Source organism: Delphinus delphis, chromosome 5 (genome assembly GCF_949987515.2).
Source record: "Delphinus delphis chromosome 5, mDelDel1.2, whole genome shotgun sequence".
Classification (NCBI taxonomy): Eukaryota; Metazoa; Chordata; class Mammalia; order Artiodactyla; family Delphinidae; genus Delphinus; species Delphinus delphis.
Window position 1 is genome coordinate 92,392,345 of NC_082687.1, and position 19,728 is coordinate 92,412,072.

The following is a 19,728-nucleotide window of genomic DNA, read 5'->3' on the forward strand; positions in this document are numbered from 1 at the left end:
AAAGCAGTGCCTGGTTAGTAGCAAAGCCAGGCGGGACTTTCAACATTCCAGAAGCAGGACTGCGAAGGTAGAGAACGCCATGAAAATGGAGAACTCATGAAACAGATGAGAAGAAAGAAGGAAGGAACAAGCAGCTTGTGATGTGTCTCTGAACAGTTAGGCTTCCCATTCTAGTACAGAGGGGCTTGGGGGGAAGGGCAGACTCAGTCAAAAATCAAAAAGCAATAACAAATAATTTTAATAGATAATGGTAAATGTTTGGTTATTTGCCCTTAACCCATTCAAGAGTTGTTTTTGTGAAAAATATTTAACATCAATTAAACTCTGGCAGATAGGTTACGTATTTTAATCCTCTCAGTGACTCGGTGACATTGATGCTCTAATTATTTCCACCTAAGGAAGAGGATGTTGAGGTGGAGAGGTTAAGTAACGTCCAAGTCACACAGTTAGGAAGCTTGGAAGCTAGGCTTCAAATCCTGGCAGTCTGCTGCAAAACCTGTATTCATTCATTCAACTGTTATTTCTTGCGCACCTACTACTATGCTCTGCCTTCATGAAACTTGCGTTTTAATTGGGAGGGAAAGACAACCAGATAAGTAAAACACACAATATGATAGATGGCGATGGAGCATAAAAGAAAAACAGGGAAGTGGGAAGACAGGGTTGGGGTACTCGGTTTCCTCACACAGAAGGAACCCAAACTATGACGCAATGGATTATTTTGATGCTTATAATAAAATCTGAAGAATGTGCTTGTAAATGCTGAATAATTTGAAGTGATTATTTCGATTAAACCCATTTCATCAGGCTCTGAAGTAGTTATGTTTTAGCCATAACCTGGTGTTTTCTTTGATATCTTTTCCCTATTTAATATAAATAAGAATTGGCATTCAAGCAACATGCTAGGTGAACTAACAGAAAGGACAACAATTTTCTGTAATGACCAGTATAAGTATCCTGTTGAGAGGTACCTATGAGGTACAAAACTGTCTTAGGAGATTTCAATACTATTAATTTTTTTTCTTTTTTCTTTCTTTCCTGTCTTTAACCTAATCTAATCTAAATTATTTTGTCCTTTAGTCCTTGGAGACATGGGTTTTGGTCGAAAATACTGAACATATGAAACTCTATGTTGATTTCAAAGTCCCTTAACCAACTACAAATTGTATATAAAATACTTTTAGCTTCAACACTCTGTGGAGTGAGAAAGACTCCTGCAGCTTCACACCCAGCTGAGAGGATGCAGACTTCCCTGTGTTGCTAAAGAATGCTGTGCACAGCGGGCTTCAGGTGTTACAATGACAAAATCAGGGAAAAGAGAAAGAGTTAAGTGATAAAATGTTCTCAGTCATTAAAACAGAGTTCAGTGGCGCTGTGTGTGTGATAGAGAAATTTAGATCCTTGCATAAGAATTTCAATACCTTAGCACTGGTATCTGCTTATACGTGTGTGTGTGTGTGTGTGTGTGTGTGTGTGTATACATATAACAAATGGTTTTATATCACACACACACACACACACACACACACACAGAGATAAGCAAATACCAGTGCTAAGATATCAAAATTCTTACCCAAGAATCTAAGTTTCTCCATCCCTAGAGTTAACAAACGAATACCAAATTTACTTTCAAAGGTGGGCTGAAAAGAACAGATTTATTAGACCAATGCACTATAAAGAGTTGTTTACCTGACCATGTTGGTACAAGAAAAATAATATTAAATTTCAACAACCCATGACTAAAAGTTTTTATTTTTAAAAACTCTCAATGAGAATGAATGAAAAGTAGTTATTTTTTGGAACCGCTAAAGGCTGCTCTTGCTATTTGGATTAACTGGTATTAGTGGGGAAAGCAGGGAAAAGGGGGGCCTGTATAGTCAAATAACTTTGAGAAACAAATTTTTTAAGTTAAACAGATTTCTTCATTGCAAGAGGCCTTGGAGATTAACACACAAGTGTCCACTGCAGTCACCACAGGGAATACGACTTTCATTATTTCCCAAAACATCTGACCACAGAATACTTTGCTCTTGGATCATTGGAGAGCACATTTTAGGAATCACTGCTTTGAAATATAATACATATAAAATAATCAGCATAGCAACAAATACAAGGCACTAAAATAACATATGCTTGAGAACTGGGGAGAAGACCTATACCTAAAATAAAAATCTAAATCTGAATCATCTTATAAAAATACAACGAAAGTAAGTACACCTTGTAAGTACACATGACACTGATGATGTGAATATAACATTTACTTGGAAATAGCTAAACCTCTAGCAAAACGTGTTTACCTATACTTTAATAGTGTTATTCAACTTGGTCACTTAATTTAGAAAATAAAGCAATATCTGGACTGTATTATTGTTGATTTATATCATTCTTCTCTCTTTAAATTAGCATATGGTTTTTGAATGGGAGTTAAAAGAATAACATTTGTCCATTTTAATAACATTCCTTTATAAGTATGATTCTTTTTTGCCCCTCTGTCATATTGAGGTCAAGTTCTTCATCTGATTTTGATGTAGTATCCCATCTTAGGCAACAGAATGATATCTGATAACTCAGAAAAGAACAAAAAAAAATGTTGATAACAGTGGTACTGCCCATTGTGTAATTCTTTGCTATAAGATTAACAAGAATAGAAGAAAAATTATTTCAAGACCCCCTCAGGTGAAAACTCTTGCCCTGAAATACTCTGAGTAATACACTTTGTGATTTTTAATGTAATTACTGTAGCTACAAGTGTTATTCTTGTTTGTCCAACTTAGCTTTTCCAAACAGGCTATTTGCTGCAGTAATTTCTCACGCTGCAGTAATTTCCCGAGTCAACTAAATTCCAGAGGATTACATGGTGGGTGGGGATAGGAAAAAAGGTATTTCCTTTTATCAAATGTAACTATGTTGCCTTCTCATTCCATCAGTTCCTCTGTAATAAAAGAATCCAGGGTGGCCACTTGGACTACCTGATTAACAACTTTTCTTGAAACTACTCATTATGTGTGGAATTCATTCTCCTTAAAGAGAGGGAAAGAAAACCACACCAACTCTGAGAGCGAGCCTGTCTTTTAGAAACAGACTACAGATTTCAGTTGCCTTCAGAGTATTTGGGTTCTATACATTCTATTATCCTCAAAAAGTCAGGAAAATTAATTGTCCAGGGTGCACAGTCCATTTAGTAGGGTGAATTACAGAAAATGAAGGCCCCTGCTCACAAACCTGTTAAAATCAAAAGATAACACAAGTATGAACATAAACACCTGCGTCAACCATTATTCTCCCTTGATTTGCCTTGTTTGATTTTTAACTCATTTCTTCATGCTACCATTAGTGATGTTTGAGAGGCAGGTGATTATTGAAATTACTTCAATTACACACCACTTATCTCATATTGAGGGATTATCAAGTATCAGGATAACCACTTAATACTTCATAACCATCAAATCTCCCAAATCTCCTTCAATTGTTTTTTTTTTTAACCTAAGTCTTCAAACAATTTACATTTAATAGCAAAGCCATGCAAAATGTAAGCAGGTTATATTTATCTCATACAGAAACTGCTTTTATTTTTTAAACTGCGAATAGGAAAGAGAACAAAATCATTCATTCACAATCTCATCATCTTATTCCTGGTTTATCACCATGAATAATTCCACCATTATAGTTCTTGCAAGTCCCGTGAAGAGTTCCCTATACATTTTTGAAAAAGAGCTAGAGCAAATCTTTGATACATTTTTATTTCCTCTTCTTCCCTCAGTTATGTTTGCACATTCCCTAAAGACCAGGAGACGTTATGCTGAATTCTTGTCTCTCTCTTATATGAACTACCAAATACTTTTATAAGCCAAGAAACTGGTCCTCAAATCAAGTACCTTTACTTAGCATCTGCAGCTAGTGACCAGCAGAGTTAGGAATACAACTAGTATGTCTTTTGACTTCTGATCCACATGACATATATTTCATTCCTAATTCAAACTATTGTTAGTGTCTTTTTCAGGCGGAGTTCCATCAAGCATTCAGTTGGAAAGTATTTATTAATCAGCCTGCACTAGGCTAGATGCTGTATGTAAAACAAAGACAAATGTAAGACAGGAGTCTTGGCAAAGTTAACACATGTTTTGAATAGAAAATAATACCGAACAGCACATTGTATGAGACAGATAATAATCATGGTAGCCCATATAATAAAAAACAAAAAATACTTAGCACTTACTATTGTCAAGCATCATACTAAGCTTTGTTCATTTAGTGAATAATTTATTCTACACAACACCTCCATGAGGTAAGTTCTAACTATCATCCTCGTTTTACAAGAAGGAAAACTGGGGCACAGGGCAGGAAATTGAGTGACATTCCCAAGTTTACCCATTAAGTGATTCAAATTTTGGCAGTCTGAGTCAACAGTCTGTACTCAGAACCACTACATTATAATTAATGATCATTTGGAGGTAACGAAAGCAGTTGAGAAAGGTTTGATAGAGGAGGTGAGGCTTACATGAGGATGGCAGACTAGGCTACTCCAAATTGGAAGCAAGGAAGGAGTCCAGAAATGTGCTGGGAATTTCCAATCAGTAACAGGAAAATGTGCTCGCCTGGAACATAGCATATATGCTGTGACAGCCATGAGAAAGTTAAAGTCTAAAGCAGAACTAGATTGTCGTGGGGATTGAAAGTCAGGCAAAAGAGTTTTACGCAAAAGGGAAGTTAATTTTAACTACCTAATCCCCGCAGAGTGGACTAGAGTATTTCTAGATATTATATCTCCCAATCTCTTATAAGCAGTGGTTTTAATAGAATAACTATCAAACATATTTGTTACAGTGTAATTGTTTGTATTTAGAATAGTTATTACTATTTTTAAGAGGCAAACCTGGAGACTTTATCTAAAATAAATCCTGAAATCTTTCCCCTTGGTTTCTACTTAGAGATTCCAAATAATTAATGCATAAAATTTTAACACTGACTTTTTCTCATATAAGAGCATATCGTTGCTTTCTTAGTGTAAAAGCAACAAATTTATTTGTTAAATGAAATTTCCTATAATTTCCCTACCTATTTATTCTTCAAACATTTTTGAACATTCACAAAATATTTGTTTCCCTAGCTCTCAGTATCCCCATCTCCAACTATACACACACATGTGCACGTGCGCGTGTACACACACACACACACACACATACACACCTGCACACAGCACCTAGTTGGCTTGGAATTTCAATTGGTATAAAGAACTACATCGTTTAGAATATACTAGTTATCCAGTATGTTAAGTAACCAGATATCGTCACTCCTCTCTCTCTTTCATACCTTTTAACTTTTGAGCATTTTGTGTCTTATAACTACCTCAATCAAAATGTGGGTATGTGTGTAAAGGAGATAACATTTAAAGCAATATTCCTACTTGGGGGTTTTGTTACTAGACTCTGGATGGAGAAACAGCTTTGGGAAGAAAAAAAATCACGTGGGTTAAGAAAAAAAGAGAAAAGTTTTAGAGAAATGCTGAAACTTGATAGAAGTAAGGAGAGCATATAACGTTGTACAAAGTGGCTATGTAATGCTGAGTAGTATTTTGTGAATGAAAATATAATTCTTGGTTCAAAGCAGGGCAAGAGATTTTTTTTTTAACATCTTAATTGGAGTATAATTGCTTTACAATGGTGTGTTAGTTTCTGCTGTATAACAAAGTGAATCAGCTATATATATACATATGTTCCCATATCTCCTCCCTCTTGCGTCTCCCTCCCACCCTCCCTATCCCACCCCTATAGGTGGACACAAAGCACCGAGCTGATCTCCCTGTGCTATGTGGCTGTTTCCCACTAGCTATCTATTTTACATTTGGTAGTGTTCTATTAAGAGATTTTAATAACATTCAAGCCTCCTTGCACTCTTTTACCATGAATAATACAGAAAGCAGGTTTTATCCTGAGGCATTTGAATTTAAACTTAAAAAAAAATGGGAATAAACATGTTTAGTTGCAATATGAATAAAAATAGTGTACTTACAAAAACTACACTATAATGGTATAATCATTTCTGGAAAATTAAGAAAGATTTTACTTTAACAGCAAGTAACAACAAATATTTTTTAATATTTCATATATTAAAATATGAAGTTGCATACCTAGATAAAATGAGAAGAGTAACAGATATAAATTTTTTAATAATTCTTTTAGAAAAAGACAGTGTTACTGAGTATGCGGCTACCCTTGGCAGTACATATTATATTTTCCAAATATTATCAATTTGTCTCAAGACCACTCTATCTTAGGGAATTGTTTTTATAAAAGATCAGGAATAAGTGAAAGCATTTGATAGCATCAAATCTTTTAGCAATTAATGAAGTAAATCTGAATTTTCATATTAATGGCATCATTCTTCCTATTGTCTATGTATCAACTTCTTGCATCATATGAGAATAATGATCTCTAATTACATAATGATGATGATAATATAATAACAATGTACCTCAACCCCCGACCCCCGCCCCTAGAATCATTTGACAATGTTTACCTATTTTGACCCTTATTCTTAAAACAATGTAACTATAGTGGTAGTTTAAAAGATGTAAAATTCATATAGTTAATACTGTAAGTATATTACACCTAAGGTAAATTAATTGGCAATTTCAAATGTTTTACAGCAGAAAGTTTAGAATGTAAATTAAATAACATTTAAATGCCAGATGTTTACATAGAAATAGTGTTTAATTAAGACATACTTTTGAGATACGAATCTAGAAACCTTTTAAATAAGCACACCAGATTTAAAATGTAATTTAAATTAATATTTTAGGAAAAAAAGGGTCAAGGTTAAACTGTTTGTCTTCCTTAAAAAGTGTATAATGTCTTTTGTGTCTCTACTAACAAAAAGAAATCTCAATGAAACTCGGATATTAAAACCTCCCAGGAAACCAACAGTAAAAGCTGCTAAGAATTTCACAACTTTTTTTTTCCTTAGGTGTTAATTAAATGATCATTTAACACTGCAATGTAAACACAACATTTTCATCTCCTGACAGCACAGCCTATTATAAATCCTGGGTAATAAAAGTCTTGGTGTTAATGCTCTGAACCAAGTTCCCACCACACTCTAAGATGCCTTGTCGTGTCTAAGGTTAAGCATCTAGACACAAAACAAAGCTTGCGCCTACTCTACTTCCAGTGCAATTTTCCCATCGCCCAGTGACCTAGGTAACACTTTGAGCAATAAAGAATAAATTTAATTTCTCCAGCATTTTGTGAGGATTAGGAACAATTGTTGGCTTGCAATGACTTTTTATCCTTGGATTCTTTTCCTCCAGAGCATTCCTCTGGTCCTAAAAGAGAATTCTGATGGTTTAAGACATAGAACAAACAAAACTTTAGGCTTTTTTCAATCAGTTGGAACTGTTGGAGGGGAAGCAATCAACCTTTCTCTGTGCTATTCTCAGCTATTCACATACTTCAAGCTTTAATCTTTCACTAGTAGAAGAAACCTATCATGAGGGGGCAAAGCTATCTTTTTCCATTCTGTTTCCAGACTTATTTATTTCTCTTTTCTTTACATCTTTTTTATAAAACACTTAAATCAAGTTGCCATACTTAGCTGTTCACATTCATTTGGGGGACATTTCAAGAGGCACAGATGTTCTCTTAATAACATTTCACACAGCCATGTTGTACCCTAGACCATGGGTATTGCCAAAGACTGGACTTTTTACTCTTCATTGCTTCCTTCTCTAGAGTTTAGGCTTTCTTAAACTCTTGCCCTAAGTTTCTTATATCACAATTTATCAAATGTTTTAAGGTTAACCCTCTATAAATAATTCCTTGATAGCAAATAACTTGGTTGTGGGTAACAGGTAATGAAGAGGACATATACACATTCATCTGACTGCAAAGCTTATGTACATATAAAAAGTATTGGAGTTATGATAAAAACAGACAAAATAAAAATAACTTCAGGCTCAAAGCTATCTCATTATCAATCATTGTTTAAATCCAAAGTGCTAAACAGTTTGCAATTTGAACTGCATTTTGACAAAATGTTTAGTCTAAAAATGCACTGAAAACCACACATGCAGCTTATGTAAAGGTGGCAGGATGTTCCACAGATCAAATCATATTTGTATATTATAAGTTCAATGAATTAATTCGTTTATATTGTTTTTAAAACTGAAATCTTAGTAATAAAAATGTTCTTTAGCAACACAACGTAAATCTTCTGAATAACTTTCAATATAGTTTACCTATACCTTATGGAGTTTACTCAGCATTTTCTAACTAATTCATATTTTTCCTTCATTTTGTTATTCAAGACAACACATCATTAAAACGACAATTTAATATGTGGACTAACATAAATAGTTCCTGAATCACAGCCTCTTTTTCTATCCTTGATTCATTTTATATAAGAGTTTTAAAATTATATGAATCATCAACTGGGAGTGGGTAAGAGATCTCATTAAAAACATTCTGGCCTTAATGTAACTTGTGTTGCCAAGTAAGGAGAATTGGAATGATGCAAATGCACATTTTATGCTAATTTGCAGTGTTAAAAAATTAATGTGGTTATGCTTATGTATGTGTTATTACACTGAGAATAAATGTAAGAGAGACGTGAAAGAGAACTGGGAGATTTGCTGACTGTGGGCAACTTGCAAGGACATCTGTGACTATTATTTCATGCTATTTTGCAATGAGAGGATGATAATCCTACAAGCATCATTTCTATCATACTGGAAAGTTGACAATGTTCTTTTGAATACAGAATTTATCTTGTGAATTGAAATATTCCCAGGAGGTAAATATCATCCCCATTTTACAGATAAGGAACCTTATCTCCAGAGGTATCCATTGATTGACAAAGATAGCAAAGCTACTAATACCTGAGTAGGCATTTAAACACTAGTATTTTATGCAACCTCTCATAAAATAAATTGATTTCAGTGTCTTAAAACATAATGTAAACACATTAAAATTAGTTCATTAGAACTAACACACTATGGACACTTGTTCCTAGAATTAATATTTATATAAACTTCAGTCCCCAAATTGTAATCTTGAGATGGCAGTGGCAATTTTATGTTTTATAGTCAAATTTTAAAATATTCCCTGATGATGTGTATTGAATAATATCTTTTTGACATGAGAACCATATACTTAAACTCATCTTTCAAAAAAAACACAGTCTCCATGAACATTGTAGGCTTTAATTTACATATTACAGGTCAGATGTTAGCAATGGTTGAGGTCAACAAATGTCCCATATTACAGAGGGCCACACACCATGCCAGTTTTTCTCCCCTGCACCTATCACAGGATTCGCCAAATTCAAGTTGGCTAACCATGAATATTTGCTGGTGGAAACAGAAACATTTACATTTGGGAAAGCAACTATTTAAACTAGTACACTTGAGTGGGAAAGACCTTTCTGCACTTGACTTTCCTCTGCCAGGAACTATGCTGTGAATTTCACACTCAAAAAGTCTAGTTGGTGGCTTGGCAATAGTAGAAACTTGCCGATTTCTGACGTTCTCCAGTAACAAGTCTTTTATTAGTGATCCCTTTAAAGTAAAAACTACCCACAGGAGGCCTGGCAAAAATCTCAAATACAGTCTTAATCTTCACTGCTTTTATAACTTCTAAATCATACGATTGCATGTTGATTTATAAACAAAAGTCCTATTCAATGGCTTGGCTAATTTTTTTTCGTGGCAAGTGGTAATGGCTACTCTGAAGTGTGTCCAGATATCAGTCTATGAAGTGTTTTGTCTACCTATTTAAAAACAAACCTTCGGTTATATAACAGTAATCTCTTTCAATGAAATACTCCTCATATATCTGTTTTTTTAAGTGGCAAGATCAGAGTCCCTTGGGCTCAGTAATAATAAGTAATTAATAAGTTACTTAATAAATAATAAGGGACTTGAGGTTTTAATCACTGACAGTTAACACCTTCCTAAGTGTTATCTCTCATATGAAGTCTTTGTTTTCAAAGATAAAGAGTCAATCTGTTCCCCTTAGCAAGGTATCAGTATTAACAATACAAATAGTGTATCCTTGCATCAAATGATGACACAGACAAACCACCTCCGAACAACTTTTCTTCTCCGCACCTGAAGCTCTCTAGCAGTCTCGGCAACAGAGATCAGCGGCAGCTATCATGGCAGCTCCCTGGATGATTAATGATGTCGATCTGGTGGGACCACAGTAACCTTGGCAACTATAACCTGCAATTCCTGCACTACCACTGTCGGATTTACTGTGGCAGGGGCCAAACAGACCAAGAGTAAAATGAAGCAGGAAACTGCACACCTGACACCTCTAAGGAGCCCACACTTTAATCAGAGCTGGCAGAAATTAATTCAAGAGGAATTCTGACACAGGCACCATGGCTCTCTTCTGCTTTTATCCTTGAATCCAAGAATCCTGACACTTAATTGGCATCAGAGAACTGGGGGAGGGGGGAGGTTAGTTTTATATAAGTGCAGTATTAAGGTATATTTTGCTTAGGTGGAAAATGGATCATTTTGATTTTTCAGTGTCTACCGATACGCTTCAATGTTTAGAAAACCTAAGGGGACAAACGTTTAATTAGCCAAGGTACCCTTTAAATTTAATTTGGTTCCCCATTATTCATACTACCTTCCCAGTGTTACTATTTGCTCATTCAAGTTACAAACCCTGAGCCCAATGGAGATTTAATTCAATACATCAAACACTGAGAGCTTTCTAAAGGTCAAGCCTTATACTAAACCCTGGGGATACTAAAAAAAATGTTTTTGTAATGCATGTATACCAGCATTTATAGCATAATTAAAAGAAAAAGAAAACTAATCTACTAATAATTGTCAAGTATACTAGCGGTTATATCTGAATGGTGAGATCATGAATAATTTCTATCCCCACTTACTTTTCTCTTTTTCTGAACTGTCTAAACCTTTTTTTTTTTTTTCTTGGCCACGAGGCATGTGGGATCTTAGTTCACCAACCAGGGATCGAACCTGAGTCCCCTGCAGTGGAAGTGCAGAGGCTTAACCACTGGACTGCCAGGGAAGTCCCCTAAACCTTTTTAATATAAGCATGTGTTACCCTTGTAACTATTAAAAAGCAAAATCAAAAGCTAAGGCTCCTTCTATGAGAAACGGAAATAAGGACAGCTTCACTATATATTTGTTATGTTTCACAAATCAATTTTTACCATAATAGAAATTAAGTCTTCCTCTTAAATATTCCCAATAATTATTATCAAAGAGTATCTGGAGAATCTGAGATCCTATCCAACAGCAAAGGAATTGTGATCTGACCAATTGAATTAAGCGCTCAAAATTTATTTGTCTCAGGTAAGGAGTCACTAGGCCATAAAAAGAGTGCCTGGCTTTAAAAATACTACTTATAATGTTAGATAATTTAGTGGCTCCAAAGGTCTCTAGGGAAACACCACTTGTTAACCAGAAATAAAGACTTTTTATTTAAAGAAGTAAAAAAATGAATCACTGGGACCTATGTATTTGTTTTTGTTTGTTAGTTTTGCTTTGTTTCAGTAGATACAAGTGAAAAATGAGTTTCTGCAACGTGGTTTGGCTACTTAAGCTTATGTTAGAAGTCTGGGTAAATATATAATACTCAAAGAAATAAACTGAAAACCACAAAACAAATATTTGTAACGGAATGCTTAACCACAGTACTAGCAATGAAATTCCTCTCTAATGAGCCCAGATGAGTGGCTGCAAACTCTAGCTGGTAAGTCACCTTTAAGGTTATGTTTTTCAGGAACATCTGTATAAGCTACTCATAAATTTCAATCATAATCGACCATTTCAAAAGTCACTGAAATTTCTGTCCGTTAACCAGCTCCTAATTGTTCTGAAAATCATGTTCTCCACTCTTAAACTGATAATAAAAGTGCAACCTCAGTTTTGGAGGAGGAGCAAAGGGGGAGGACAGAGTATCTACATAAGCTAAGAAAACTATGTGCTGTCTCTTAACCTCCAACCTATGGCCCTTTACTTTTCTTTTTTCTTTACTTACACTTTCCATCTGTCAACAAGCGCTTGTAATTTTATTACACTGTCCTGTAGTTTATGCAGAGTTGGTATTATTTTACAGAGTTCTGTTAATGGACTGGATAAATGGTAATGCTATTTAAACTAGTCTCCTGCTCCAACAAACACAGCTGCAACTGTACTACTATTTCTGAGCAAACATCTTGACCTGAACATGGAGTGCTCTCTCAACCCGTCCAAAGAGAAATTGGAGCAGACAGCAAAGGAAAAGCATATTTGGCCGCTAGCAGCAACCAACCGTGTCGAATCATAATTCATATACAGTGTACCCTCTTTTTCTTTTATACTGCATTTAGAGTTTTTTTTAAAAAGCATGTGTGCTTCTTCACCTGGCATCTCATTTTCAGCCAAGAGTCAAATGGCGATTATTCATTACAGAGGCACAAAGAAAATCTGTATAATGTCCAGGTTGCTTAGATTTAATCTAAGCAAACAATGATAAAAGTCAAACATCAGTGTATGAACTATATAGTAAAACAAGTAAACTTTTTCATTGATTATGTATCAGGAAACAATAGTATTAAGAAAGGGTAAAAGATAAAATAAGTTAGGAAAAGAACCAGAGGTACGAATTAGCATTATGCATCAATTTATAAAGAGAAAATAAATCTAAATTTGTTTCTTTCATGAATTCTAGATGTGTATGGCTCTACTGAATTATACAGTAGGGCAACTGTAGATCATTTGATATGCAAATACAGCTACCAGTCGACTTTTCCCTGTCACAACATATTGTCCTGTTGTTTGTCCAAAATTCTGTATCTTTTGTTTGGTCACTTATCCTTCTTGTGAAAGAAAAGTTCATTTTTAAATGAACATTTTAAAGGACATTTTTGTACGTAGATTTGTGCATATTTTTCCATCTGTTAGAACAGTTGTTTCCAGTTAGCTAGTAGGCACCTGTATCATATGAAGAATACCTGAACTTGCATCCTTCCTCTTGGAAATTAAACTAGACAGGCAGCTAGCTTCACAAGCTTTTGTTCCTTTATTTATTAAATACTCTTAATGGTGGTTGTTTAGTCAGTTAGTGATCACCATCATAAAAAACTGGTTACATGTAGCTTATAACTTTCCTCTTAAGAGAAAGATCATTGCTAACAATCCACTAGGTCTAATTCAGGTGAGAGAACAGTGCCTCAACTCAAAAGAAGATTCCTTTTTCCTGACGCAGAAAAAAATTACACCTCTATGTTTCCATGTGTATCCAGTGTCTATGTCAGGTGTCAAGTCACAATCAGTACTGAACACTAAGCCATCAAGCTGTAACTTCAGGAAATCAAAGCTTTCAAGTCCCTCTTGCAACTAGTCCCACATCAGAAACAAAATTTTATCTTCCATTACTCCCCAGGGGAAATCCTTTGAGCCAAACAGGCACAACATGACTCTGAACACATTTTCTAGCTGCCTATGGCCCCACTTGTTAACATGCTTTTAATTAACTAGAAAATGTTGCCTTATAGTTTTATGGGTTGTTTCTTTAACTCACACAAGGATTCCGAGTCATCTTCTTTCATACAGCAGCTTCATAAAGTTATAAAATCATAACAAAACATAATGGAAAATCCCTTGGTCCATTATATGACATTGTAAAAGGGGGCAAAATATTGAACAGAATATAATTTGCTGATAAGTGATTCTGCACTAGATTATACCACCTGAATCCCTCTAAGAAAATTAATCCAAGTACTTCCAGACTAAAAATCAAACATTCTAGTTTCTCAGAGACAGTGTTAAAGTTACTTCCTATATTTTCCTCTCTTCAGCTTAATAATTTTAATTCTAGCTATAACAGTCATTCCATTTAAATTATATTTTCACAGCTACATAGGAAACAGAAAATTTTCTAGACAACGTGGATTGTTTTTATATGCACATTGTGAGCAAAGTAGTAATTTAATAGCACTCCATGTATACTAGCTTTGAAATCAATTCTACAAAATCCCCTCAATCAAAAAAGTTAAAGCAGAAAGTAGAATCTATTAAAACCATCTCTGTAGCCCTTCTTGCAAACTAAGCACAAATAATTAAATACAAGTATCAATTTATATTCATACATATAATTTTCATAACAGCCTACATCTAGTTTCCTTGGTAAAAATAGTCCTTAGAGAATTCTTGTTAAAAAGGCGGTCTCAAGGTTTCTTTATTTGATTCTTTTAAATTTACTTAAATTGGGTCAATTAACCAGCAGGGAACACAACGCAGAGGAGAAATACTGCTAGGTGACTTTGGCTATCCTTAGAGGAACATAATCAGGAAAGAACTCTAGAGAGAAGACCTGGTATGTAGCTGGCTCCACCTTCACCTGCTGAGAAAATTCTCTCTGTAGTCAGCTAAGGTGTCAGGAGGACCTAACACAGAGCCTAACTGAGATACAATGTCGGGGGAGGGCTGTGAGAAGAGGGCCTTCCTACTTCTGGAATTCATAACAACAATATTGAACTAGTAGGCTACCACGAAGCCGTGGCTACAAAGTCAAGTTCAGAAAAAGCAATCTCTTCACTTACCCCACAAGCATGACCATATGGGACTTTCCCCACCATCCAGGTGGGAGCCAGGCTGAGCAATTTATTCTATATATCCCAACGATTTTTCACAACATCCACAAACATCAATAATCATTGTTATTTATTTTTCCAACACTTTGTAGCTTATCTCCCATCTGCACAAAATCATTCATATGGCTGAAAATCTAATTTTAAAAGCTTTCAAAAGTATATTTTCACTATGCACATTAGGTCAGTGAACAAGCATTCCAGGAAAGAAAAAGCGATTCTGCCTAAAACTCACATTACGCTCCTTCCAAAGTACTTCTGTTAACAGTCAATGACGTATTTGATATGAAACCCTTACAGTCGTTCATATTGCACAGTTTGGAATTCTGGCTTTAAAAGGAACATTTAAGAGGAAATTTACAGTCCTCTTTAAATACCTTATAATAATATTTCCAGACTAATAAACACTATGTGAATACAGAAACAATATCAAAAAAGCTGACATTAAAAACCTCAACTTTACAAGAAAACACTGCCAACTTCCTCTGAAGAGGAAGTGCAGTGGCAATCTTCCCCTTCAGAACTTAATCAAAAGTTTCCATAAAGAAGTCTGGTAAATCTCCCCATCAGGACCAAAAAAGAATAATACAATTACAATAACATATACACGAATCAGTAAATGCTAACCAAATAAAAGAACTGGAACTACTGGAAAACCAATCATAAATTTCCAAAAAAACAAAAAAGAAAAGAGAGCGAAAAGAAGAAAAGAAAGAAAGGCAAACTTTTAATCCATTAATCTACGGATGAATAGATGAATAGATTCCAGGAAAGCATAAGGAAACAGATCCAAAATACATTTAATAAAACGCGAGGTACTGCCCAAAGCAACAATAACTATTTCTGTCTACTTACAGTCTGTATAGCTTCGAAGTCCCAAGAAACAGCAACTCAGGAAACAGCTGAAGGTGATTTCTGTTTAAACGCCTTTTGAGAAAAACAAAAACAAAGCATATGTTACATAGAAAGTACCCAACAATGAGACTGTGATTGGGTAGTGTCATGCCTCATCCTGTATTTCAGGAAAGAATGAAACGACATTCAAGAGAATTCAAGCATTGAAAATCAGAAGTTGGTTACACCTTTTGTTACATGACTCTTTAAAGCAATTTTCCATTGTGCTTACTCAGATGATGATTACTGGGGCCTAAACTCTAAATTCACATCCCCTGCAACATCAGTCAACCAGCACAGATGCAATGAAACAGGATTTCTGGACTCAGACTCTGGTGTCTAGGTTAGGCAAGTTCAACATACAGCAGAAATACCATATTAAATGGTGCCCTAAAATAATTCATACGCTGTCCCAAATGACCTAAATTTTCAGCCAAGGTACTGAGGGGAGGTGGAAATTTCATTTTTTTTAGCTTTTCATTTAGTTTCAGATAAATGTATAAGAAAGTGTCAGCATGGTTTCTACCTCTAGGCAAAATCACAAGAAAACCTCAATCCACTGTTCTTGACTCTTAACTGAATGAGGCTGAGTTATAACTAACAATGAGGGCAAAAATGTTTAAGTAATGTTTTCTTAATGTTTAACTGATATTGGGATGTTTTAAATATTTTAGAAAAGAACTTGATTGCAACTCTAACTCAATTTAAGCCCCGGTACTACATAACTAAGCTCTTTTGGACTATGCACACTAACTAAAGAGTGGCAAAATCTGGCCTTCATGTACTCATATCCCAATCTCATTCGTTTTAAGTGTACAATTTAACATTTCAGTAAAAATAAATATCTATCCTCTCTACTTTTCCCAAATTTAAATAAAATGATGACAAGCTAATGTAAAATGCACACTTAAATGATTTATAAGCTGCTATAGCTCTAGAGGAGAGTAAGGACGTCCAGAAACTAACATCACACTGAAGAAACTTGAGGTGTTTCTTGTGGTAAAGATAAATGTTAAGGTGGCAGGAAAAGAGGGCATATCAATCTTGCCCCCTTTTAAATATGATGAGATATTTAAACGGTCATCAGATGGGAGCAGAATTACAGTTATTTAGTCTCTAGAGGGCAGGAATAGCACTAGTAATTATAACTCAAGAAAGCAGATCATAAGGAAGACCTTTCTAAGTATAAAAGATATTAAGAAATGGGATGATCGGCTTTAGGAAGCTCTCAACTCCTTACTCCACATATATTCAAGCAGAGGCTATGCATTTTTTCCCCTGCAACGGATGTAATAAAAAGAAATTCTGCATTAAGTGAAAAGTTGGACAAGGTGAACTTCAGAACTTCTTCCAACTCTAAAACGCCATGAGGCAATGATAGCTACGCTTACCATCTTTTGCTACATAACTCATATTATTAAGAAGTTGGTCATCTATAGAAATACTCTCAGCATTTAATAAAATGTTTGCTCATAAAAACGTATGCTGAGACAATCAGAGGGAAAATAGTAAAATCAGTAGTGAAAGGGTGGACTTACTTTTCACCTACACTAATTTTGATGAATAAAGCACTTAACAAGGTTAACTGTAAAGTGAAACCAAAAGCTTTTTTTTTTTTCTTTGCCAGGCATGGATCTGAGGAAAGAGTACTTCCAGAGTCTACTATTAAACATTTTCAATAAAATATAACTTAATGATGACCTTGTTATATTTTGTCTGAAAAAATAGATTACAAGTATTCACAACAGGGCTAATAAGAATTTGTCTAGGGAAGACTCCCCATTGTCCAAATAGGCAATTGCAATTTTTGAAATGACAGAGATGTGCTTTCATAATCTGATCCAAACCACTGGACTAACAAACATCGTCCATGATTCTCCAGCCAAAACAAGCACGCTCCTTCAGGTCCCCAGCCCCTGCACAGGCAACTCTCTGTACAGAGCTTTCCCTTTTCTCCAAATGGTACTTTCTTACATCCTCTGTGTAATTCCCCTGATTCTCCTAAAGTTGATTCCTCCCTTGCCTGTGTCTCCATATGCCCATAGTATTTGATAAATAAGAGTCCCTCACACTATATTATATTTATTCACACACTGGTCTGATTCCCACTACACTGTAAACTCTTCAAGTGTAAAGGCCATATCTGTGTATTTCCTTCCTTCTTCCCGGGCACTTATTAGGTCCTTAGGAAAAACTGCTCTTTGCATTTTGATATAGTTCAGCAAAATCCTAGCATGTGCATTTTATGTTCAGGCAACTTTCTCCAGGCATGTTCCCTAAGGTACCCGTCTTAGGTTTTATGCCACCCTCCAGATAACCTAAGACCCGCCACCAAACCTGCTTTCATGTGCTCTATACAGCAATTGCCTCCTTTCCCTTCCTTCAACCTCCCCCAGCCATGCCATTCTCAACATCATCTAGAAATTGGAAGGAATTCAATATGATGAAACAAATTCAGATACCCAAGTGACTGAGGGCTGCTACTAGATTTCTTGTTAATGGGTCTACATTGGTCTCATTTCAGATATTGTAAGAAAGTAGATAATTCAGATACGGTGCAAGCAGTGTCTTTTCTCAATTTTTTTTCAAATTCTTAGTGGTTCTTAATTCATTCCCAAAGTAATAGCTAACATATATTAAGCTTACTAGGTGAGAGTCGCTGTTCTGAGAAGTTTACATGAATTATCACATTCATTCTACCCTATGAGTAGGTCCTACTGTCACTGCTGTTTTGGATGAAGGTACACAGCTCATAGAAAGTAGAGCTAGAACCTGAATTCAGGTGGGCTGACTCCAGAACATACCCTCTGAATCACTCCTTTCAAAGAGTCAGTCTAAACATTCCTCAAAATAATGTAATCCTCAACTTTCCTTTTCACCAATCTTTTTTTTGGGAAAAATGTAGTTTTACATAGCCCACTTCCTAAATATCTATGAATGAATCACCTAAAAATAAAACACCAAGTTTTATTAAAAAAAAAAAAAACTAGCTGTATAGGCAGTTCACTATTTTAATGATCTATTTAAAATACCTAAAGTTGAGAGCAAAACAAAAATATGTATAAAATATTTTTCTCAGAATTCAAGTAATTTATCACTATTCCATGAAAATTATTATGAATGATCTTAATGTGTCTAAGCCTACCATGTGTATAAGACACAGTAGTATACAAAAAAAGGCAGATAATAGGTGACATGGTAACATGCATAGAAAAATAGTATGATTCCATTTTTTTTCTTTAAAAGAGTATCAATACACTTTTGCTTCCTGTTCTGTTTCCTCTTCCATTAGAACTAAGAATAAATTGAAATACAAACATTAAAATAAAAAGTGAAACTCTTCCAAAATATCCAATAAAGGAAAACAATTTAAGCAGAATTTCTAATACAATGACCAGAAATTAAGTTTTTAAACTAAAGAGGATTTTTTAAAATCCAGAATTAAGTTAGACTATCAAGGTGCACAACAATTTCTAAACACAGCTCGAGAGAAAATAACCTAGCTTCTTCTAATACCACAGAATACTTCTTGGTAGCTCGAAGATGAGTGTGTCATAATAATAACTCTAATGTAAATGTGTTAAAGAAGTTAAAATCTGATAGTCCAAGAACAGATAAACAGCATGTAGTGAATTAAGGGCATCTCAGAGGAGGATTTATGGGAATCAACATGAATTTGCTGCATTAAGCAGACCAGGTGGGTCAATTACCAATTGTTCCCAGCAAGGATACTCAATTGTGTCAAAGGACAGATAAGAGATTCAGTGATATTCAGCTCCTGTGTCATCACCAGCTAGATGGAATCTGCCCACAAGATCTCAGGAGACTGACTGAAAATTCGCTGGATAGAAATTCATGGTTTCAGAAAGGTGTGTAATGTGTGTCTCTGAGACACATATTTTTAGGGTAAAGATAAGAAAGATCTCAGCAACTGTTTCCTCTGTGCTATGGGCTATTTTTTCAGTGTGACCTTCAGCAGGGTGAATGATCTTTCTGGGTCACACTAAAGATCACTGGCCTCTGAAATGCAGGTTCTTAACAACCTCAACTTGAAGGGCAGCATAAGCATTACTGACAAGCATTGTTTCAAATTATTATCTGCCAGCTGCTCCTGTGACTTGTCCATTACTAGAGGTTGGAGGTCTCTTATTGTTTCAACTTTCACCTCAATTCAATTAACATTTGCAAAGTTCACCCCCATCCAAAATGTAAAATGAAAACGAT

General features: G+C 35.1%; 1 protein-coding gene across 2 annotated transcripts in view; it reads right to left on the minus strand.

Annotated features, from left to right (window-relative positions):
* SLIT2 (slit guidance ligand 2) overlaps positions 1–19,728 on the minus strand; it is a 380,715-nt gene that overhangs the window by 349,963 nt on the left and 11,024 nt on the right. For both annotated transcript variants that reach the window (XM_060012751.2, XM_060012750.2), the window contains exon 4: positions 15,466–15,537. In XM_060012751.2, the coding sequence (XP_059868734.1) occupies positions 15,466–15,537 (72 nt within the window). The remainder of the gene's footprint in view (positions 1–15,465; positions 15,538–19,728) is intronic.